This window comes from Protomyctophum parallelum (assembly GCF_964188405.1).
Source record: "Protomyctophum parallelum genome assembly, chromosome: 18".
NCBI lineage: Eukaryota > Metazoa > Chordata > Actinopteri > Myctophiformes > Myctophidae > Protomyctophum > Protomyctophum parallelum.
The window spans coordinates 46,680,257-46,703,126 of NC_139716.1; the positions used below are offsets into that span (position 1 = coordinate 46,680,257).

General features: G+C 42.1%; 1 protein-coding gene across 1 annotated transcript; it reads left to right on the forward strand.

Moving 5' to 3' along the window:
• The first annotated feature begins 1,860 nt into the window (after positions 1 to 1,860).
• Positions 1,861 to 11,644, forward strand: LOC310875282 (uncharacterized protein). Its single transcript, XM_083788467.1, has 4 exons — positions 1,861 to 2,040; positions 3,843 to 4,002; positions 5,352 to 5,489; positions 10,793 to 11,644. The coding sequence occupies exons 2-4, from the start codon at positions 3,853 to 3,855 to the stop codon at positions 10,910 to 10,912; spliced, it is 408 nt and encodes a 135-aa protein (XP_083644593.1). The 5' UTR covers positions 1,861 to 2,040; positions 3,843 to 3,852; the 3' UTR covers positions 10,913 to 11,644.
• The last annotated feature ends 11,226 nt before the right edge of the window (positions 11,645 to 22,870 follow it).

Consider the following 22,870-nt stretch of genomic DNA (forward strand, 5'->3'; position numbering starts at 1 on the left):
GCCAGTATGAGATGATGCAACATGATGTACGATGATAAGAGCGCCCCTCACTTCACACGGGTGTGATTTTTTTTTTTTTTTTAACCAGAGACTGTAAGAACAATACATCACTGAGGGGCGTGGCTTCTCTCAGCACAGCCAATAGGAGCCCTAGAGAGGGGCGGTGCTTCTCTCACTACAGCCAATAGGAGCCCTAGAACTTTATCATCAATTTAAACATTTGTGGGACCATAATTTACAAAACCACATATCCTAACCCTTTACATATTAAAACACATTCATCGCCTGGGGGGTATTAAGGACTACAAAATCAGAGGAGGTAGGGTTAAGGACTACTAAATCAGAGCGCCCAGCGATTTACAGAACGGAGCACATTTAGCGACGCTCCCAGCCTGTGGAACGATGCGATCGGTATTGATATCAATAAATCTTCGTCCTTTTATTAATCTCCGTTCTGAGCACTGGGCGTTACTAATTGATAGAACGGAGAACTCCGTCCTTGCGACCATGAGACCAGTTTCTGAATCGGTCTATACCGATATGGTATTTCTAGGGTTAAGGTTTCATACAGGGTTACATTTCTACGACATTCTGAACACACCGCTGGGCAAAATGCTAGCATTCCACACATCACTGGGCAAAACGCTAGCATTCCGCATGTGTAGCTTTTTTCGTACTTTTCACACATGTTTTATACATGAAACATGTCAGTTGTATATTTACATGTGCATATCAGGCATTGTATTGTGCATTGTTTGCATAACTTTTCAGAATGAAAATTGGATAAAGCCAGAAGTCATCATTCTTTATCTATAATACAGATATATTATAGATACAATAATCATTCTTATTTCATTTTGTTTGCATGTTTAAAACGAGGAAATATTCAATATCTATAGGCTATGTGAACACGTTTTAAATGCCAAATTCTGGTTTTATTTTTTATTTGTTGTACCTTTTGTTGGGGGTCCCCCAGGTCAAATATGATCATTTTGGGGGCCCCCAGGTCAAATATGATCATTTTGGGGGCCCCCAGGTCAAATATGATCATTTTGGGGGGCCCCAGGTCAAATATGATCATTGTGGGGGTCCCCAGGTTAAAGGTCAAATATGCCTATGATTAAGTGAGAAATGAATACTTTTGCAATAAAATAAATAGAATTCAACATGTTTCCTTGTTGTTGTTTTTTTACCCAGGGAAGTAGCTGAGCACAGGTGCTCATTTTCAGCAACGCCCTGCACATACACACACACACACACACACACACACACACACACACACACACACACACACACACACACACACACACACACACACACACACACACACGTCACACGTCACACACACACACACACACACACACACACACACACACACACACACACACACACACACACACACACACACACACACACACACACACACACACACACACACACACACACAGCAGTTGGGGGTTCAGTGCCTTGCTCAAGGGCACTTCAGCGGTGTTGGGTGAGTGATGACAATCACTTCCCAAACCCAGATTTCTCCTGCCCGTCTGGGGAATCAAACCGGCAACCTTTCGGCAACAAGGGCGCTCCTCTAACCAGTGCTCTAACTAACATAATGTCATGTAATGTAATGAGCACATGCACCCACAGGGCGTCGCTGTTTTACCGTAAACCTCCGCAGACAGACAGAAGCGCACAGTGGAGTAGGAACTGTAGAGACGGAACCGATCTGTTCAAAGTGTTTGTTTCCGCCCGGGCGGCCTCTTATACGCTCCACACCGGATGTTTTCATTCTGAGCATGCTGACCGTCCATAGAGTATACTCTAAGGCTCCGTCTATTATTATTGTGGTAATTTTGCTGCTCATAATAAATTATACAGTAGCAGGAACTATGTTACATATATTGAACCGAGCCGTCTTGTCTGAACGAGCGGGTCCATTTGCTTCCATTGCCAAAGTTAAATTACGTTACATGTCTGAGTGTCTCTACAGCCGCAGCGAAACGGACCAACCAACCAACTGTTCTGAGACTGGAACAACTTAAGGTCAGTTTACACCTTTTTGATGAATTGAAAAATGTGGACCCTCTTGTAAACAAGTGTAATGCTTTATTACACTAAGGTGAACTTATATAGGTAGGTGATGATGGTGACATGGCGATGTTAAAAACAAATATGTAGGCTTATTAAACAGCCGTTTTGGAAATCGGTGTGATGAATGAGATTTCAAGTTGATCTATATACACCGGTACTTAAATCAATCAAAAACAATACAAAACTGAGAAATTCATTCACACACACACACACCCTCACACACACACACACACACACACACACACACACACACACACACACACACACACACACACACACACACACACACACCCTCACACACACACACACACACACACACACACACACACACACACAGAGAGACCATTCCGTTCAGTTTACACCAAAATACTCCACTTTATCTCTGAATGAGTCACATGTTCAGTCAGTGGCTTTGGCAATGTAAATGTATGTTGTCTCATGCCAATAAAGCCCTTTGAATTGAATTGAATTGACTGAATGAACAGTGATTGAATTATCTATCATCTCTGAGTGTGAAATGAATACAGTATGTTCTGTCAACAATGAGTAGTAGCCTATGAATGATTATACAGACTATATATATATATGTGTGTGTATGACTATGCGTTACCTCAGTCTGAGCAAGTAGGGCATTTTATTTATATACCACCTTTCACACATTCAAACAAAGTACAGTACAGCTCATTTAAAGCCCAGATTATATCAGGCTATCTATCAAGCCTAGTTGATACTAGACTAGCAGCAATTTGCAACTCTAGATTTTTTTATAATGGGATGAATCTAGAGTTGCAATACCTTCCATTGACTCCCCATTCATCCAATTTGCGTTTGCGATCTGCTTGTATTAAACGACGTTAAACTCACTAACATTGCAGCTGTAGGGAAAGCTTGAATTATCCTCTTTCAATCTGCTGAGCTTTTGTTTAAAGGACCTATAACATTAAATTAAACTTTTTCAATTCATTTTGTGTTTTTGGGGCTCCCATATGTGTTTTCTATCCCCACAAATAACCAATTTTGAACAATCAGGCTTTCATATCATATTGGTGCTTTAATGGAAATTGCTCTCAGGAACAGCTCAACTGATTTTGTCCTCATTGTGATGTCATCAATGTCACCCTACTTTGTATAATTCCTCCTCTTCTTCAGTCTTCAGTTCCAAATTTGCATTTCCACTTTGTTTACAATGTCCACCATTGTTGATTTTCCAAGCTAGCATGGAATGGAAACAAGCCTGGTTTTATCTAGCATCAGTATTATAATGACTCAAATATTAAATAATCTGCATATCAGCACCCCCACCATCTCAGGACATTACTGTACTGCAGCTAAAACTGCTTTCAAAGTCCAGAAAGAAATGACAAGGACTGTTTATATCAGAGTGGTGATTGAGGCTCAAACCATTAGAAATAACTTTGAGGGACATAGACAATATGATATTAAATATTAAAAGCGGTTTTAAAATGCATGTTATTTGCGCTTTAATAAAAATCCACCCGTAGACATGTTGTTATGAGCTACTTTCTGTCAAGACATTCTTTGCAGGTGATTATTTTTGTGTTGCAGTTTGGAAACACTCGTTTTTTTGTAACGGGTTGCGCTGCTGCCTCCTGCATTATGTGCAAATTCGAAACAGGTGGTACGCAAGGGTGACTTTGACGTGCGCTTCCAAACTCCTGCACAGAATTTCTTGACGGAAAGTATTTTTGTACAAAGTACACTGTCTTACTGTCCTGCTGTCTCTCCTCCTGCAGATAAACCAAGATGGGAGCGTACAAATACATGCAGGAGTTGTGGCGCAAGAAGCAGTCGGACGTGATGCGTTTCCTGCTGCAGTACCGCCAGTACTCTACAGAGATCCCCGACCCACCAGGCCCGACAAGGACCGCAGGCTGGCATACAAGGCCTAGCAGGGTGAGTGTTTACTGGGTCTGTAGGCTGGGATAGAAGGCCTAGCAGGGTGAGTGTTTACTGGGTCTGTATGCTGGGCTACAAGGCCTAGCAGGGTGAGTGTTTACTGGGTCTGTAGTCTGGGCTACAATGCCTAGCAGGGTGAGTGTTTACTGGGTACTTAAGGACTGTAGGCTGGACACTTACAGCTCCTTTGAACCCATTAATGACGGGAACCCCTTTTGGTGTTTTAAGGATTATATTATAATTTAGCTATTGAAAAATAGCAGATCTACAAGCTCATAGTGCGACACCGCGCTATGAGGTTGGGGTCCCTGGAGCGACATCTTTTCAGATCGGGGTCTGAAAGACTCACCGCTGAGGTGAGTCTGACCCTAACCTGGGATAGTGTACAGTAGTAGTGTGGACGTACACACAGCCTGCAGTCCACCGCTGAGGTGAGTCTGACCCTAACCTGGGATAGTGTAAAGTAGTAGTGTGGACGTAATAATAATAATAATAATAATAGCTCAAATTTATATAGCGCTTTTCTAGATACCCAAAGCGCTTTACATAGGAACACTAGGAACAGACTTTATTAAGAAAAAGAAAAAAAACAAAGCAAAACATAACAGATACGACAACAGTACAGGGTACAGTACATTGGCCCCCTTCAGTCTGCATACCAGGTGGACATTGGGTTTGATGATGTCATCTATTCTACATGCTAAACAATGCATTCACACACTTTGACACCCAGGGCAATACAGTTAGAATCATGCTTTTTTAAACTTCTCCAGTGTCTTCAAAACTATCCGGTCACAACTGCTTGCAGAAGCTTGTGTTGAAGGGGGGGGGGGGGGGGGGGGCATGGTTTGGTGGCATGGATCTAAGAATCTCTGGGGCAGACTGCAGTATGTGAGACTGCAGGGTTGTCTGTTTGGAGGTGCTGGTGTACATCACAGGCACTCCCCAGGGCTCAGTGCTGTCACCTTTCCTGCTCACCCTATAGACATCTGACATCCACTTCAACTACAAGACATGCAGTGGTCAGCTGCATCCCTCCATCTCAGGGCACAGCACTGTGTGTATGTTTCAGTGTGCTGGGTGCCATTTACGTTAGTTGAAGCGTTTATTTTTTTTACAAATGTGCTACATTTCATGATCTAGATTAACGTATGAGTAAACTAAGGCACCAGTACTTGTTTTAGATGTTAGGTATATGTATTTATGACATTTGAGAAATATTTTGTGTTGCCGAAATCAATATAACACATTTTACAAGCAAAAACAGCAGCACTGTGTTCTATTCCAACAGGCTACGTCATTAGCGTATGTTTACGTCATTAGCATATATGTTTTTGTTTCAACAGGCTACGTCATCTATCGTATCCGTGTGTGCCGTGATGGTCGTGAACGCCCCGTACCGAAGGGAGCCACCTACGGCAAGCCCGTTCACCACGGAGTCAACCAGATCAAGTTCGCCCTGCAGCCTGCAGTCCACCGCTGAGGTGAGTCTGACCCTAACCTGGGATAGTGTACAGTAGTAGTGTGGACGTACACACAGCCTGCAGTCCACCGCTGAGGTGAGTCTGACCCTAACCTGGGATAGTGTACAGTAGTAGTGTGGACGTACACACAGCCTGCAGTCTACCGCTGAGGTGAGTCGGATCAAAGTTAAATCTGTACATCGAAATGGGAAAGAGACTTTGGACACTCCCACTGCAAGCTTTGGTCATTAAAACATTTTTCTCATACTCTGTTTTGTGAGGAAACTAGACATGACAAACTGAAAGTTTTATTATGGTTATTTTATCAGTATGTGACGTAAAGCCTGTTGTAGTCGATTCAATGTTAATGTTGTGCATGGGAAGGTGTTGTAGGGCACAGCCTGTTGTTTCACCTGGGCATAGGCAGGGAAATGGGGCACAGCCTATTTGGGGATACCACTCTGTCACAGGTGCACAGCTGCAGGGAAATGGGGACGCCAAGGGAAGCCAACTCTATAACATTGGAAGGATTAGAGTCTAATCCTTCCAATGTTATAGAGTTATTACAGGGGTGTCAAACTGGTGATCCGCGGGCCGCAGATGTCGTCTTATTTTTTATTTTTTTTTATTTTTTTTAATATCTAAAATATAGGCTAATAAGAAAGGCTGCATGATATATCGAACATGTACCTTCATCAGAGTGGAGAATATAAATCAAGTTGAGCAAAGCCACTCTTCTCTGCCCCTCTCTCTAACAGACAGTTAACGATCGCTTGTTAAGTGCCTGCCAGACAGACAATCAGATGAAATGAAGGCAGGTGTAGAGTAGAGTGTAGACTAGTGAACTGAACATGTTCTCTTTATATCAAGTACTTCATACCAGCCCCTTATGAAACTACTTCTCCCCAAATCCAAATGGATTTTATTTTCCATCCTGAATGGCAGTAACTAGCATACAATGAGAACTGAGAAGATCTCCACAAAGGTTTACTCATCTTCAAAACTGATTATAAAATTGTAACCATCAAAGCATGCACTCAACATATTTTTATTCCTCAATTTACTTCTATATTTGTAAAAAACTAAAAATGAATAAACAGAACATTAAAAAAAAGAAAAAAGCATGCACTCAACATATAATGGTTATGTGACCATGGCATGTGCATAATATAAAATCTTATAAGTTTTATCTGATATTGATTAATATGGGGGGTGGGTTCAATGAATCGATTATTAATCGGCAGAGCTGTCGACTATTGTCAACATATTCCCCAATTTCCACTGAGATTATGGGGTGAATGAATGTGGCCAGACCCATCTTCTCTTTCTGTCATAGTGACAGTGGCTACGTTTACATGAAGGGTGATCATTCCGAATAAATACTTCAGAATAAAATACATCCGATGTAATGTTTTTTGCCGCGAGTTTACATGGGAAATGGTCATTCCGAACGAATGTTTACATGGACGTTGCCGTCGGTGTGATATAAGCCATGACACATGTTATTTCACGTGAAACTACACCATCTGTTGGACACATAAAATATAGGCAGTTCATTCAGAACACCAGTAGACCATATACTTTGAAATCCCATCATTTCATCTCTCGCTTGCTGTAAGCACTGGACCAGAGAGAGAGAGAGAGAGAGAACGCACACACACACACACACACACACACACACACACAGTCACACACAAAGCAGTAAAACATCGCATTTATCAACCTTTCGCTGCGCGCCTCACAAGGCTATTGGATTTATTTGTGCTTCGTCTTCGTAAGTAAGAGCTGATCTACACTCTACAGGCTGACAATGTGCCCCACATAATAGCGTATTCTTGGGACTGCGTGTGTGTGTGTGTGTGTGTGTGTGTGTGTGCGTGTGCGTGCGCGGGCTGACGGCATTGCGTCCTCTCTCCACTGTCTTTCTGTGAGTCCCTGATGCACTATATAATTTGAAAATGATCAGTGATCATGATCAACTCGGGACGGTTGGATCTTTGAACACTCACAGACCAGGGGGATCATCAATCATCACTGCATGCTGCAGCCTGCTCCACGTTTTTTGGGGGGGATTTCGGAGCTGCAAAATGCAAGAAATAACGCACTCTATGTGCAAACTCCTCGGTGCGCCTTGGATATGAGCGCCTTGGAGTTGGAGCGCAATGGAAATGAGCATGCTCAGAAAGACCAGAATGAACTTACATCCGAAGCAGCGTATACATGAGTCCAATTTTCTTTCAATCGCAATGAACATCGGAGTAATCCGGCCAGTGACATCGGAATGGTTTTTAGATCGCATCGAGCGTTTTCATTCGGATGTAAGTTTTTGTAGGTGTTTACATAACAACGTTTAATAGGATTGAACTTCTATTCGGAATGAAAAGGGGATTTAACTGCTCATGTAAACGTAGCCAGTGTCCTGCATCAGATCATGTCCAAAATCAGGTTCTCCAATCTCCAGTTTTTTGAAGAATTTTTGAGTGTTGCAACCACTCCCTTACGGAGCTATGTGTGTGGCTGGCTGGGTCTGAGCACTATGTGTGGAGTTATTCATACCATTTAATGCTTTTGCTATACAGTATGTTGTATGCATGGAATTGCATGGCACCCTATGGAGCAGGGAGTTCCCCATTTTAGCTGGCCACCAACCGACCCCCTGGGTAGGTCAGGTCCGCCTCTCTGGGTGAAACGGCAAGAAAGCACTGTTTAATATCTCTCTCTTTTCTTCAAAACAACCTACTGAGTAGACATCCTAGTGATTGAGACCAAGCTTTAGATAGGCCTTGCAACTAAGAATTGAGCCGTGTAAACACACGATCTAACATCTAAATGGACTAACGGTATGTTCATTCTATTTCTGTAATAACAATGTATCATCGCATATAGTATACCAGTTAAACAGCTGTAAACATAATGTACTATTTGTGTTTCTTTGTTTCCATACAGGTTTTAATTACCTGACTATCTGACTATCTGATCACTATCTGATAACTATCTGATATCCACTGATCTACCTGATCACCACTGATCTGATTTAATAATTACTGTCTTGTTTAATCTTGCTATTCTCGCAATCTAGAGATTAGGCCAACAGGCAAACTGAATCCATTTGTAAATACTACCAATCTGTACTTTGATTATGTGTAATAAATAATGTAAAAGACATTGGTTTGGATTATTTAAACAAACACTGGAATAACAGTTTCAAGCTTTAGCAACAGTATAAATATTTCTGAGTAATTCGCCTAATAGAAACTATTTAGATGTTATAGGCCTTCCCAGGGGCCTTAGGTCTGATATAATTACCTCAATTGTGCACGATTGAACAAATCAATTAAGTAGGCAGCAATAAAGGTGAAAATATTAGATTCCGGGACACTATGTGTGTGGCTTGCTGGCTGGCTGGGTCTGAGCACTATGTGTATGGCTGGCTGGATGGCTGGGTCTGAGCACTATGTGTGTGGCTTGCTGGCTGGGTCTGAGCATACATAGATAGATAGATAGATAGATAGATATTATAGCAGTGACTGACTGAGACATCGAGCATGCGTGCGCAACTGGTTGTGGCCCCCATCAAGTGACCTTTTGACCAATGCGGCCCTCGCCCCAAGTTGAGTTCGACACCCCTGACTCCTGGGTGAGGAAGGGTCTAATCATTAGACCCTTCCTCACCCAGGAGTCAGCCCAGCTCCTCATCCAGACATCAGTCAGGTCAAAACTTGACTATTGTAACGCCCTCCTTACTGTCCTACCGGCATGCACACTTAAGCCTCTCCAATTGATCCAGAATGCCACAACACGCTTGGTCTTCAACGAGCCAGAATTCTCACATGTCACTCCCTTTCTCCGCTCCCTCCATTGGCTCCCGGTCGCTGCCCCTCCCCCTTCTCCGCTCCCTCCATTGGCTCCCGGTCGCTGCCCCTCCCCCTTCTCCTCTCCCTCCATTGGCTCCCGGTCGCTGCCATCAACATAATGCATAATGTGATTTCTAGGTTGTCCATCATGGGAGCGGACCAGATCCGTGTTGTCAGCGAGGATCAGATAGCTGAGAGAGGAAGGTAACTATTACCCTAAACACTAACCCCTAAACCTAACCCTAACCTCTTTTTATTGAATCTTTCACTGATAGACATCTCAGGGGCAGGTACTGTAGACACAGTAATGATCATCATCTCAGATCCCATTCCTTAAGTAACATGACATATTAAAGCTAATACAAAAGATTCTATTTTTGAGGGGCGCTGGCCCCTCCTATGTTTAATTTAATTAAGTTTGTCTTGTCTAGACAAACATTCAAAACGCCATTGACAATGGACAGAGTTTAATGTTTGTCTTGTCCATTGACAATGGACAGAGTTTAATGTTTGTCTTGTCCATTGACAATGGACAGAGTTTAATGTTTGTTTTGTCACTAACACAAACATTAAATGCCATTAACACCCAAGCGGCAAGAGTTCTCCGTCCTATCAATTAGTAACACTCGTCGCCCAGGACTGAGATTAATAAAAGGACGGTGATGTATTGATATCAAAACCGATCGCATCGCTCCACAGGCTGGCGTGAATCTAAATCTAAATAATTCCGTCCAATTCTAAGCAAAGATTATGTGTTAGACGGCCCACCGCTAGTCGTGTTAGAATTAATCATACCTCCCGTTGTTGTCGATCTACAGTATGTCAATGGTGCTCAACTTTTGTCAAGGACTTTTGTCAAGGACCTCCAGAATTATCTGTATTTGGCCGCGGGACCCCTATCTGTTCCAAAGACCCTCCAGAAGCAAAGATTGAAGTTAAAAACGTCCACTGGGAAAGAATATATATTCAAAGATTCACGCCACATTTTCACGATTTTTCTACAAGCTCGTAGCGCGGCACTTGCCGCACTATGAGCTTGTAGATCTGCTATTTTTCAATAGCTAAAGTATAACATAATCCCAAAAGGGGTTCCCGTCCTGAATGGGTTAATGGAATAAATACCCCCGGGCGTTTAACTTAACAATGAACAGTGTGTGTTTTGTCTGTCACTGAGCAAATCGGCATATACAGTACATGTTATGTTATGATATCGTCATGATGTGAGATGATAAGGTTTGGTAAAAAGCCCCTCACTTCACACGGGAGTGATTTTATTCAAACAATGCGATGCTGCCTCATCAGAGTTGGTGTTGTGACTTTATATATTGTCAGTTACTTGCATTAGAGGGGGAGATGTGGAGTTAGCTGCTTTAGCAGACAGTTTGAGATAGGGAGAGGTGGAGTTAGCTGCTTTAGCAGACAGTTTGAGAGGGGGAGAGGTGGAGCTAACTTTCTGTTTCTATATCTCAGACACGAGGAGCTGCCATGTGGATGAAACAGCAGACGCAGGACATCGACTCTGCTTTGGACACAGAGAGCAAAGACCTGCAGCCGCCGTCTGCGTCTGTGAGCCATCACCAACACCACTGAGGGGAGGAGATTGTGTTTTCAGCCAGGTTGGCATTTAATGCTCCTCCCACCTCCGGTGAACTCACATTTCTGACGATGAGGCACAAGAACACTTTGTTCACTATATGAGTATATTTATTGGTTTTACACTTGGGTGACTTTGTGAGTGTGTGTTGGTGTTTCTCGCTTATCAAATCAAGGAGACAACAAGAGAAACAAGACAGATGTAGTAATGCCCCATTTAGACTGCAGTCACATCCAGTCAAATCTGATTCAAATCTGATCGACCGTTCACACTGCATCTGCAAGTGACCAGATGGGATCTGTCACAGATCTGTGTTCAGATTGGCAGCTGAATCCAGTCTGAATCAGATCTGTGCCAGATTCAGATTGGAATGCGATCTGTTTAAATAAGTGACTCTAAACACAAACAAGTCACATGGAATCAGATTTATTTTGCGTTCAGACTGAGACTGATCTCCTGAATGAGATTTGAATCAGACCACCTCTGAATGTGGCTCAAGTCGCATTTGTAAAAAATTGTGTTTAGACTTAATGTAATCTAATCGGATTCCAGTCTGGATGTTTCACAGATCTGATTCAGATTTGTTTCTTCTCAAAAACGTTTGAAGCGCAATTTGAAGCGCCTCTTTGTTAGAGGTTTGGCTTGTGTTAACAACCTCATGATGTTAACTCCAAGTGTTTTTGAGATTCATACCTCCAAATATAGTTGCTCTGTAGATTTATTTTTAAATTCTCTCAGTGCTCAATATTTCATGTCAAGGACCCCCAGAATTATGAGTATTTGGCCGCCGACCCCCATCTGAAAATATGTTGTTCCAGAGACCTCCCCAGAATTGATTGATTGAAATATTTATTAACAGTTTGCAGAATTATAGTACATTTCTTTTTTTTTTTTTTAAGATATTTTTTTGCGGCTTACGCCTTTTATTGGTTTTTTGAAGGGACAGACAGTAGGCTGACAGGAAACGGGAGAGAGATGGGGGAAGACATGCAGTAAAGGCCGTGTCGGGCTCGGGAGTCGAACCCGCGGCACACTGCGACTGGATTACCAGTCGGGTGCCCAGACAGTTACGCCACTGCCTGGGCCAAATTATAGTACATTTCAAGCACAAACTCAAGACAAAGACTGTTAACTGTGAGTGGATGACCCAATTAAGCATTACGCTTGTTTACAACAGGGTCCACCATGTTCAATTCATCAAAACATTTAGAGACGTAGAAATAGACACTTCTATTTCAGCTATGAACATTTGTTATTTTAAATAATAAATGTTTTATTTATTTAAATAAAATAAATATTTTATTGTTGAATTAAAGAATATAACATTATTTAAATAAATAATGAGCATTTTTAAGCATAAGATAAATTGGGCTACAGTACCGTTCAGTGACAAGCACTTTGTTATTCTATTTTGCTTTCCATTCAGTCTTTTGTCGAAGCACTTCAATCTATATTTGCTTCATATTTAATATTGTAAGGCAGTGATTCTCCACCAGTGGTCCGTGAGGTGGTTCCAGGTGGTCCCCAGCTAACCCTAATGGGACTGATCGAGGGTAGCTACTGGGACGTAAGTCGGGACTTGATCACCCCGGCTGGGTCACCTGAGTGATGTGATCAAACTAGCAATAGAATACTAGCAATATAATCTCAGTTAAATGTAATAAAAGCAACCTTAATGCCTCAAATCTGTGATCTCTTCAGCTGGTCGGCCTAAAACATCATTACATCTTTAGATTTAGTTATGCTTTATTCCATACATCTGGCCCTGATGACCTTTGAACTCTGACCTTTACAGGTGTATAAGAAGCTTTGCCACACCCACCTGTCCCTGACGACCTTTGACATGGTAACGAATTCTAAATCAATAAAATGTCTGAAACCCCGACTTCACTTCCTGCTGTCTTCTTCTGTGGTGTTAAATAAATGGTAAATGGTGCATTTATATAGTGCCTTTATCCAAGGCGCTTAAATATCCTGACCGTTGTTCTAATGCTCTATGTTGTGATTAGGGATGTCTCTAACGGATCATTTTCCATTTGGTTACCCCATAGCTAATTAACGATTTTATTTATTTTCTTTTAACCCAAAATGTATGTAATCTATCTAGTGTTCTCTTGCACCTCCCTGAGTGTTTAGAATGATGACATCTCTCCATAACTAAATAACACCATCAGGAACATACATTTATTACTTTTAAAGTTAACCGTGAAGCCCATAAGTATATTCAGATTTGTTTTAACGGCTATCCGGTTAGCCATTGACATCCCTAAGTGTGTATCGTCTATTTTCAGCATAGAGGGAAGAAAGAGCAGACCACGTACCAAACAATGCATTGCACTGTGAGCTTGTAGATCTGTTGTTTTGGCTGAATGTTTATCAGAGCTTGTAGCTCGGTTATTTTGGCAGAATGTTCACACTGAGGAGATGTTCTACACACTTCAGCCAGCCAGAGGACAGTGTAGAATCGTTTGTAAAGTAGAAGGAAGTTCCAGGATGCGTTGTATATTACTCAGCAAGAATCTTTATTAGTTGCTAAGGAGTCGCATTTAGAGTTCAGTAAAAAGTAACAGAGTATGGACAGCATGAGATGACAATTCCAAAGTATCCAAAGTTACAGCTCTCAGTATGACTCCAGACACGGCTCTCAGTATGACTCTCAGTATGAACCCAGATACGACTCTAGATCGTTGCAAGCATTGTCATTATATAGTTGTGTGCATGTGTGTGTGCGTGCATGTGTGTGCATGTGTATGCGTGTGTGTGTGCGTGCATGTGTGTGCATGTGTATGCGTGTGTGTGTGTGTATGTGTGTGTGGGTGTGTGTGGGTGTGTGTGTGTGTGTGGGGGTGTGTGTGTGTGTGTGTGTGTATGTGTGTGTATGTGTGTGTATGTATGTGTGTGTATGTGTGTGTATGTATGTGTGCAATTAGTCCGACATACTGGCATCACCCTATGAGTTGAGTTTAGAACAGTGTTCATTCTATGCAATGTGCATAGAATGACATGGCGCGTGGTCACAAGTCACACGTCCCAAAATTCCACAGAGTCGCACACAATATACTATGAACTGCAGAGAGAGAGACCTCAAAAATATCCTATAACAGTAGAAGGCCTCGTCTGTGATCAACAGGTACAGCATTTATGATTGATTGATTGAAATGTTTATTTCACAGTATGTAGGTACATTTCAAACAAAAGTATACAGGTCAATACAAAATCTACTGCTACGACGATAAAACCAGAAAAAACACTTGTTTACATTAGTGTTGATTTCGTTGACTAAAACTAAGACGAAAAATGTTCGTCGACTACCTTTTTTCACTGACGAAAACTAAATGGAAACTAAATGAAAACTAAGCTATGATTACTAAAACTGATGACTATATATACTAACAATTTTGTCAACAGATAAAAACTTTTAAATGCTATAGGAAGAGATCCAGTATAAGTCATTTTACACTTGATTGCATGCTGAAAATAGCTGAGATCTACAAACTCGTGTGTCGCAGCGCAACACGTGAGCTTGTAGATCAGCTATTTTCAGCAAGTGTAAAATCAGTCATTACGACGGCATCACGGCTCACCAAAGTACATTTTAGTCTACTAAATCAACTGTGGATTTAGTCGACTAAAATCTTATGATATTTAGTCAACTAAAACTAGACTAACACTAAAACATTCCAGGTGACTAAAATGTGCCTGAAACTAAATTAAACTATTGAGAGAGTAAGAGACTTTGACTAAAACTAAAATCTAAATTTGCTGCCAAAAACAACACTGGTTAACATCAGGGTCCATTGCAGCTGTCCGTAGGTGCTCTTTTTGAGAGCGGGTTTGAAGGAGTCTAGGGATTCACACCTAACTTTATATGGCATAGGAGTGAAATGCATCACAGTTTTACAAGTAAATGGGTGAAGTTTGTTTTTGTGCATAGTTCCAACATTGTCTGTCCACCTATCATTAATTCATTCATTTAAATTAAACATTTATGAATATTCATATATTTCTAATGCTTATGAATATGATCACTGGATAAAGCCTGATAAATGGATTAATGCCTGATAAATGCCTACATTGTAATATAAAGTAATAATAATAATAGTAAAAATAGTTGTAGTTATATATAATTTAATATTATACTAGTTTAATTCACAAACATTAATTTAAAGTTTGTAAATGCTGTCATTAAAATGCTTACTATCAAAAAATACTAAAACAGCTAAAATACTAACATTCATGGTCATAAGCTCATAAAACATAATGCATAGTGATTCCATGATTCATAATAAAGTAACAGAGCAGGCTCTGAATGAGAAGAGCCGCCGGGCGAATCCCCGTCATTAAGAACGGACGCAGAACGGATCGTTCACGGAAGTGACCGGATCGGTTTCGTTCACCAAAAAGAACTAGTTCTTTTGATTCGTTCGTTCATGACCGACTCATCTCTGACTACACTGGACCATTGATTGATTGATTGAACACAGCTGGTGCAAACAATTCGTCTCACTCAGGAGTCTGTACACTACTATAATATATTACTACATAGCCTACATAGTTACTGTACTATACTATAACTCTACACTTGCAGCTTATATTGTTAGTGTTTAGTTGTTATTTATAATAATAATAATAGTTATTATATATCGCGGTGCTAACTGCTAAAGACGTGTGGAGCCATGATGGAAGGACAGGACACGCTCAGAACAAGAAGTAAATGTAAAGAACGTATTTTCCACAACGAGAGGCCAGACAGGTAATAATAATAATAACAATAGCGGTCAATGTAACGAGGTCTTTTATTTTAGAGTTCTGTGTTGTGTTTACTTTGAGGGACGAGTTCAGCTTCTACATGTTTTCTATTTACATATATGTGTGTTTGGTCAGTCTAATATTGGACCGTTCAGCTGCGCATTATACATGTTTTATCAATTTACACTTTTCTACTGTATGTATGTCAGTAATATTGGGCGCGTTCTGAAATGAGTAACAATACAAACTAATAGGCGAGTTAATGCTTTAGCTCCGAGAGGAGGGTCCGTCAGGATATCCCTGAGCAGATGATAATGACCTGGCTTATTAATATTTATGCTGACAATCTCCCAGAACAGAGCCATGCCTCCAAACATGAATGTTGAATATTGTAATTAAATTACTGTATGCAAATTAAATTGTATTAAAGCTTGTGTTGAACTGTGCTTTCTACAAACTGTTAATGACTGTGACTTTTAGGCCAACACTTCCCTCTAGTGGTTACTCAGAGTAATGACAGCCTTACGCGTTTCACCACGCAGAACAAATAATGTAATAAAATATCATTTAACAATCTAATTAATATATTTATTATTAGGAAAAACGAGTTATTAGATAATACAATAAATAATAGACAATGTGTTTATTTTCTTAAATAAATAAATATCATTTAAAATGTATTAATTAATAGAACTAGTTTGAACTTAATAGAACAACTAGTTAATACAATAAATAATACTAGACAATATGTTTATTTTCTTAAACCAGGCAGAACAAATGTAATAAAATATTAATTAATGGATCTATTTTATTAATAGGACAGACGGAAGGCAATTGATCTTTTGGAAATTAATATGGAAGAAACTGTTTAATGTGTGTACCGTCACTTTATTACCATTTCTTTAAAGACAGGCAGCGCTGGTTGGCAGGTATAAATACATATATAAAGTCCAACATATTTGTGCCAACATTGTGATTAGATTGATTTTATTTTTCTAAACAGTCTACAAAGTAATTTGAGCTAAAGTTGTCAAATAATTGTCTGAGCTTGTAGATCTGCTATTTTTGAAAAGTCAAGAAAATGTGGCGCAGCTCTTTGAATATATATTCTTTTAACTCATATCTTTGCTTCTGGGGGTCCCTGGAACAACATCTTTTCAGATGGGGGTCGGCCGCCATCATTTTTGTCACAGGCCTGCTGCCGCTCGCCGTCGACCACTTCAGAGTGACCGCGGTCAACCTGCCCATCTCTCTGACCCCGTGGTCTGCACTGACCCCATCGGTGACCTCTGACCCATGGTCTGACTGCAGAGACCCTATCGGTAAGTCAGTCGACGCTCGTTGAATCGATAAATGACTAAACTGTTGAAGATGGAGTGTAAGTGATGTGTTTAAAGCCAGTCTTCATTTTGACAGCAAATTTCATAGTCCTTTGAATAAAAAAATTGTCATATTTTTGTCATCTAAAATGTTTTAGTGTGTCTACTGAATATCAAGATTTTAGTTGATTTCATTCTGCAGTACAATTTTCGTCTACAGTTTAATTTGTTGACAAAATTATATTTTGGCGGGCCTGACAATTTAAGCTCTGAAAAGAGTTGTGCCACATTTTCATGATTTTTCAAAAATAGCAGACCTACAAGCTCGTAGCGCGTGCTTGATTCCAACTCATGAACTGTTTTGCAACGTGATTCTCTCTGCAGGACTACATGGTGCACGTGACAGATGGAAGGTGCCTTGGCCATAGAAGTGTGAGGTCATCTCTGCGCCAGGAACGGACGGTCCCCCTGGGAGCTGGACGGCAGTGGACGCACTGCAGGCAAGACGCACACGCTCCAAGACAGGTGTGTGTTTATCAGGCAGCCTTATCAATAATATCTCTCAATTTTACAAGTGGGAAAAGTACTAAAATAACGAGTAAAAGTATCAATACCGGCCGCTATGTAGAAATACAAGTAAAAGTCCAGAATTCAAAATGTACTTGAGTAAAATGTATGCACAATGTCCCAATTCACAAATCTTCAAAGGTTTTGAAAATAGCAGATCTACAAGCTCTCTCTACTATTTTCAACTGGCTAAAATGTATAGGGCTGACGGGGTTATTGTATGTTTTGTAATATTAATCTACAAAGTAAACATTCCTAATAATTGTAGTGGAGTAAAAAGTACAATATTTGCCTCTGTGATATAGTGGAGTAGAAGTAAAGGTATCGAAAATTGGAATTGGAATTGTACTTAACCCATTTTGGCCTGACGTCGAAATTTAAAAAATGTCTTCTAAATTCTGACAGTTTTCTGAAAACCCATGTTTTTATGTCAGTCGTTCTCAAAATGGGGTGACCCGCCCTGGCCGCTGTGCAATAATTGTTGATCAAAATCTTGACCCGTCTGCCCACAAGGCAACGGGCCGGCCGCGCACCACTACTACCTAGCATTGTGTTTGTACACCAGCAGGTGTTGATGTATATATATGTATATATTGTGTGTTTTACAGATGGTCTACTCAGCGTAAGGGATCTGGGTAAAAGCTCTTTGTACAACAGCAGAGAAGTGGTCAGCGTTCTCTCCTCTCTGCCTTCTCACCATTACAACACAGGCTGGGTGTTGAGTTACATCGCTACAGCACACTATGAGCTGGATGAATACTTACAGGTATGCACGCACGCACAGACAGACCGTTGAGTCACATCGCTACAGCACACTATGAGCTGGATGAATACTTACAGGTATGCACGCACGCACAGACAGACCGTTGAGTCACATCGCTACAGCACACTATGAGCTGGCCGAATATGTACAGGTGTATACACACACGCACACACACACTACAACACACACAATACCAGTAAGACACCTGAAGGCGAGAAGCGACCTCGAGATTGCGTGCACACATCCACCTGGGTGACAGCATATCTTAATTTTCGGGCCTGTTGAGAACTAGTTTTCGCCGGCTGCCGGGCGCGGCTGCACTAATAACTTTTGGGCAGGCCCGTCTAGAGTTTAAATGGACAGGTATCAGTCAACAGGCCCGTCTAGAGTTTAAATGGACAGGTATCAGTCAACAGGCCCGTCTAGAGTTTAAATGGACAGGTATCAGTCAACAGGCCCGTCTAGAGTTTAAATGGACAGGTATCAGTCAACAGGCCCGTCTAGAGTTTAAATGGACAGATATCAGTCAACAGGCCCGTCTAGAGTTTAAATGCACAGGTATCAGTCAACAGTCCCGTCTAGAGTTTAAATGGACAGGTATCAGTCAACAGGCCCGTCTAGAGTTTAAATGGACAGGTATCAGTCAACAGGCCCGTCTAGAGTTTAAATGGACACTGTAACGGTTTGTTATAGATCATGGATCTGGGGTGCCAGCCAGGCAGTTGTATCCTGACAAAATGTTAGTTAATAGGGTAACCGTTGCATAAGGCTGTGCAGCATACCGTGGTCCGCACCACACTGCACACCCTGTAGAGTCACTTGTAAACACAATAAACACAGACACGGTAGAGTTGCAGTTAATAAGTTGTATAATGAAATGTTCACAGCACATAGGTTCACAGTTCACAGTTCAGTTCAGTATTCCGTCCTTGGCCCAAACGCAAAACCCGACAGTATGTTTCCTGTACCCGCACGGTATCCGTTAGGTTGTAACCCTGTTCTGTCTGTTCTGTTGTGTCTCTTCGTTTGTTACTCACTGACGTACAAATGTGGTGTTAAATCCCCACGGTTCCAAGGTGTCCGATCCAAACGACCGCCGGGACATCCTCCTCTGTGTGATCCTCTCCACAATGTATGTCCAAAACGACAACGCTTTGAGCGCACAACGATTCATAAACGTAAAGGGTTACTGGCTAAAACAACCGTAACAGCGAGTTGCAAACAAAACACCTCCAGCCTCCGCGGCTGCCACAGCACTTCCTCCTGCCGCTAGCCAGGTGCGTGACGTCAGGGCATAAAAAGACGTATCAGTCTGGAGTGTAACTGACGGCACAAATGGGCGTGCGTGCGTGTGCGTGTGGCGACACTAATCGCCACAACACGTATCAGTCAACAGGCCCGTCTAGAGTTTAAATGGACAGGTATCAGTCAACAGGCCCGTCTAGAGTTTAAATGAACAGGTATCAGCCAAAAAGGAGACATCGAAGAGGAAGGATGGATGGGGAAGGATCAACATGTGGAATGTCAGAACAGGTCAGCTCCATATATGGAGATCTAAGAGTATGAGTTTTGAGGTCAGATGTAGAGTTGTTGGCCAATATTGATGACATCAGCGATCTCCATACATGGGCTTAATATTGATGACATCTGGGATCTCCATCCCTGATGATGAAACGTGATGTCACATGCTCTCTCACCCTGGGTGTGACTAACACACACTGACGGGAAATGCACAATTCCATACTTAACTGCGACCGACACACACACACACACACACACACGCGTCCTATCATTCATTGGAAGGACAATATCAGTCACCAGAAGCAGAGACGTGTGTTTTCAAAATGCAGTTTGAAGTTGAATGGCCTTTGGCTTTAATATATCAAATGAATATTAAATACTTAATCAAGCAACTTCACTGCAATTATATATTGTATTTTCTTTCGGGCAGAGAGGCTGTTCAGTGAGGTGCGTCGAATCGAGCCGTGCAGAGTCGAAGGAATGGAGATTTATTCCACGACATCTGGCATCTGCAGAGAGACATCTGTCTACGCTGTCCAAAGACCTGACCGACATCGACAAGAACTGTCCTGAGGTGAGGAACTACAGACATAGCAGGGCGTTTTAGAGAAGGGAGAAGAGTCTGGGACGTGTGGAGCATTGTCCAGGGTATTTTAGATAAGTGAGAAGAGTCTGGGACGTGTGGAGCGTTGTCCAGGGTGTTTTAGATAAGTGAGAAGAGTCTGGGACGTGTGGAGCGTTGTCCAGGGTGTTTTAGATAAGTGAGAAGAGTCTGGTACGTGTGGAGCGTTGTCCAGGGTGTTTTAGAGAATGGAGAAGAGTCTGGGACGTGTGGAGCGTTGTCCAGTGTGTTTTAGAGAAGTGAGAAGAGTCTAGGATGTGTGGAGCGTTGTCCAGGGTGTTTTAGATAAGTGAGAAGAGTCTGGGACGTGTGGAGCGTTGTCCAGGGTGTTTTAGAGAATGGAGAAGAGTCTGGGACGTGTGGAGCGTTGTCCAGTGTGTTTTAGAGAAGTGAGAAGAGTCTAGGATGTGTGGAGCGTTGTCCAGGGTGTTTTAGAGAAGGGAGAAGAGTCTGGGACGTGTGGAGCATTGTCCAGGGTGTTTTAGAGAAGGGAGAAGAGTCTGGGACGTGTGGAGCGTTGTCCAGTGTGTTTTAGAGAAGGGATAAGAGTCTGGGACGTGTGGTGCGTTGTCCAGGCTGTTTTAGAGAAGGGAGAAGAGTCTAGGATGTGTGGAGCGTTGTCCAGGGTGTTTTAGAGAAGGGATAAGAGTCTTGGACGTGTGGAGCGTTGTCCAGGGTGTTTTAGAGAAGGGATAAGAGTCTAGGATGTGTGGAGCGTTGTCCAGGGTGTTTCAGAGAAGAGTCTGGGACGTGTGGTGCGTTGTCCAGGGTGTTTTAGAGAAGGGAGAAGAGTCTAGGATGTGTGGAGCGTTGTCCAGGGTGTTTTAGAGAAGGGAGAAGAGTCTGGGACGTGTGGAGCATTGTCCAGGGTGTTTTAGAGAAGGGAGAAGAGTCTGGGACGTGTGGAGCGTTGTCCAGGGTGTTTTAGAGAATGGAGAAGAGTCTGGGACGTGTGGAGCGTTGTCCAGTGTGTTTTAGAGAAGTGAGAAGAGTCTAGGATGTGTGGAGCGTTGTCCAGGGTGTTTTAGAGAAGGGAGAAGAGTCTGGGACGTGTGGAGCATTGTCCAGGGTGTTTTAGAGAAGGGAGAAGAGTCTGGGACGTGTGGAGCGTTGTCCAGTGTGTTTTAGAGAAGGGATAAGAGTCTGGGACGTGTGGTGCGTTGTCCAGGCTGTTTTAGAGAAGGGAGAAGAGTCTAGGATGTGTGGAGCGTTGTCCAGGGTGTTTTAGAGAAGGGATAAGAGTCTTGGACGTGTGGAGCGTTGTCCAGGGTGTTTTAGAGAAGGGATAAGAGTCTAGGATGTGTGGAGCGTTGTCCAGGGTGTTTCAGAGAAGAGTCTGGGACGTGTGGTGCGTTGTCCAGGGTGTTTTAGAGAAGGGAGAAGAGTCTAGGATGTGTGGAGCGTTGACCAGGGTGTTTTAGAGAAGTGAGAAGAGTAGAGAGGACGTAGATCAAGGCAAGAAATAAATAAGAAGCTCGTTCCACACACGGGTTTCTCTTAGTGGGTCTCTCTAATCTTATTACAATACAAATAAGGGTTTTCCAGATGTATACAAGCTTGTTTCACAAACGTGCTGAATTTGAAGTTTTTCCAGAAAACTTAGTTCAGTTTTTAGAAGGCGTTTTTAGAATTGGCCTCGGTCCAAAATGTGTTAAGTTAAATTCATATTCTTTTGTTTCATTTCATGGCCTTCCTGCCCTCAAAGAATGACGTGACGAGATCTGCTATTTTCGGTAATTCGAAAGAGTATTTGAAGTGATCAAACTAGCAATAGAAGTTTAGAAGCATCTTCCACAAACACGAATGGTCTCAGTTAACAGTTCTACTGCGTTAACCGCTATTTAAGCCGTTCGGCCTAAAATATCATCTTTGCATTTTCAGTCTTGAGATTTTATTTAGCTTTCATACACTGTCTTAGAATAATTACTAAGAATCACCCTAAAACTAAGTTAATGTTGTGTGAACTCAGCCATCCACTGTCTTATAGGCAATTCACACTATGGTCCCGGGTGCGCACTCGGGACCACTTGGCAGATGTTGTGGTTGTGTGAATGATGCGTACTGTTCCCGGGAGCGGATTGCCCAACCGTCCCCGGGACCGCATGGGGGGGCGGGTCTCTGGACCGTTGAGGCAATGCAATTCAGTGTGTCTGGATTTATTTGAGACAATGTCGCACAGTTGAGGGTCAGTGTCCGTGCGCGCCAGCCATCAAGCACACCGTCATCAGGAGGATTAAATTGTGTTATGCAAGTGTACCCGGGTGCGCTGTTGAATCTCGGGTAATGTGAATCATGGCCATCAGGGTTCCAATTAAACGGATTCAGTCCGTCTCAGTGTGAATTGCCTATTAGACCAGTGGTTTTCAACCCTTTTCACATCAAGGTCCATTATTTATTTAATTATTCAGAATTT

Coding starts and splice junctions, on each gene's coding strand:
- LOC310875282 (XM_083788467.1), top strand. CDS start 3,853: ATGGGAGCGTACAAATACATGCAGGAGTTGTGGCGCAAGAAGCAGTCG. Junction 4,003..5,351: donor GGCATACAAGGCCTAGCAGG/GTGAGTGTTTAC, acceptor TTGTTTCAACAG/GCTACGTCATCTATCGTATC. Junction 5,490..10,792: donor GCCTGCAGTCCACCGCTGAG/GTGAGTCTGACC, acceptor TCTATATCTCAG/ACACGAGGAGCTGCCATGTG.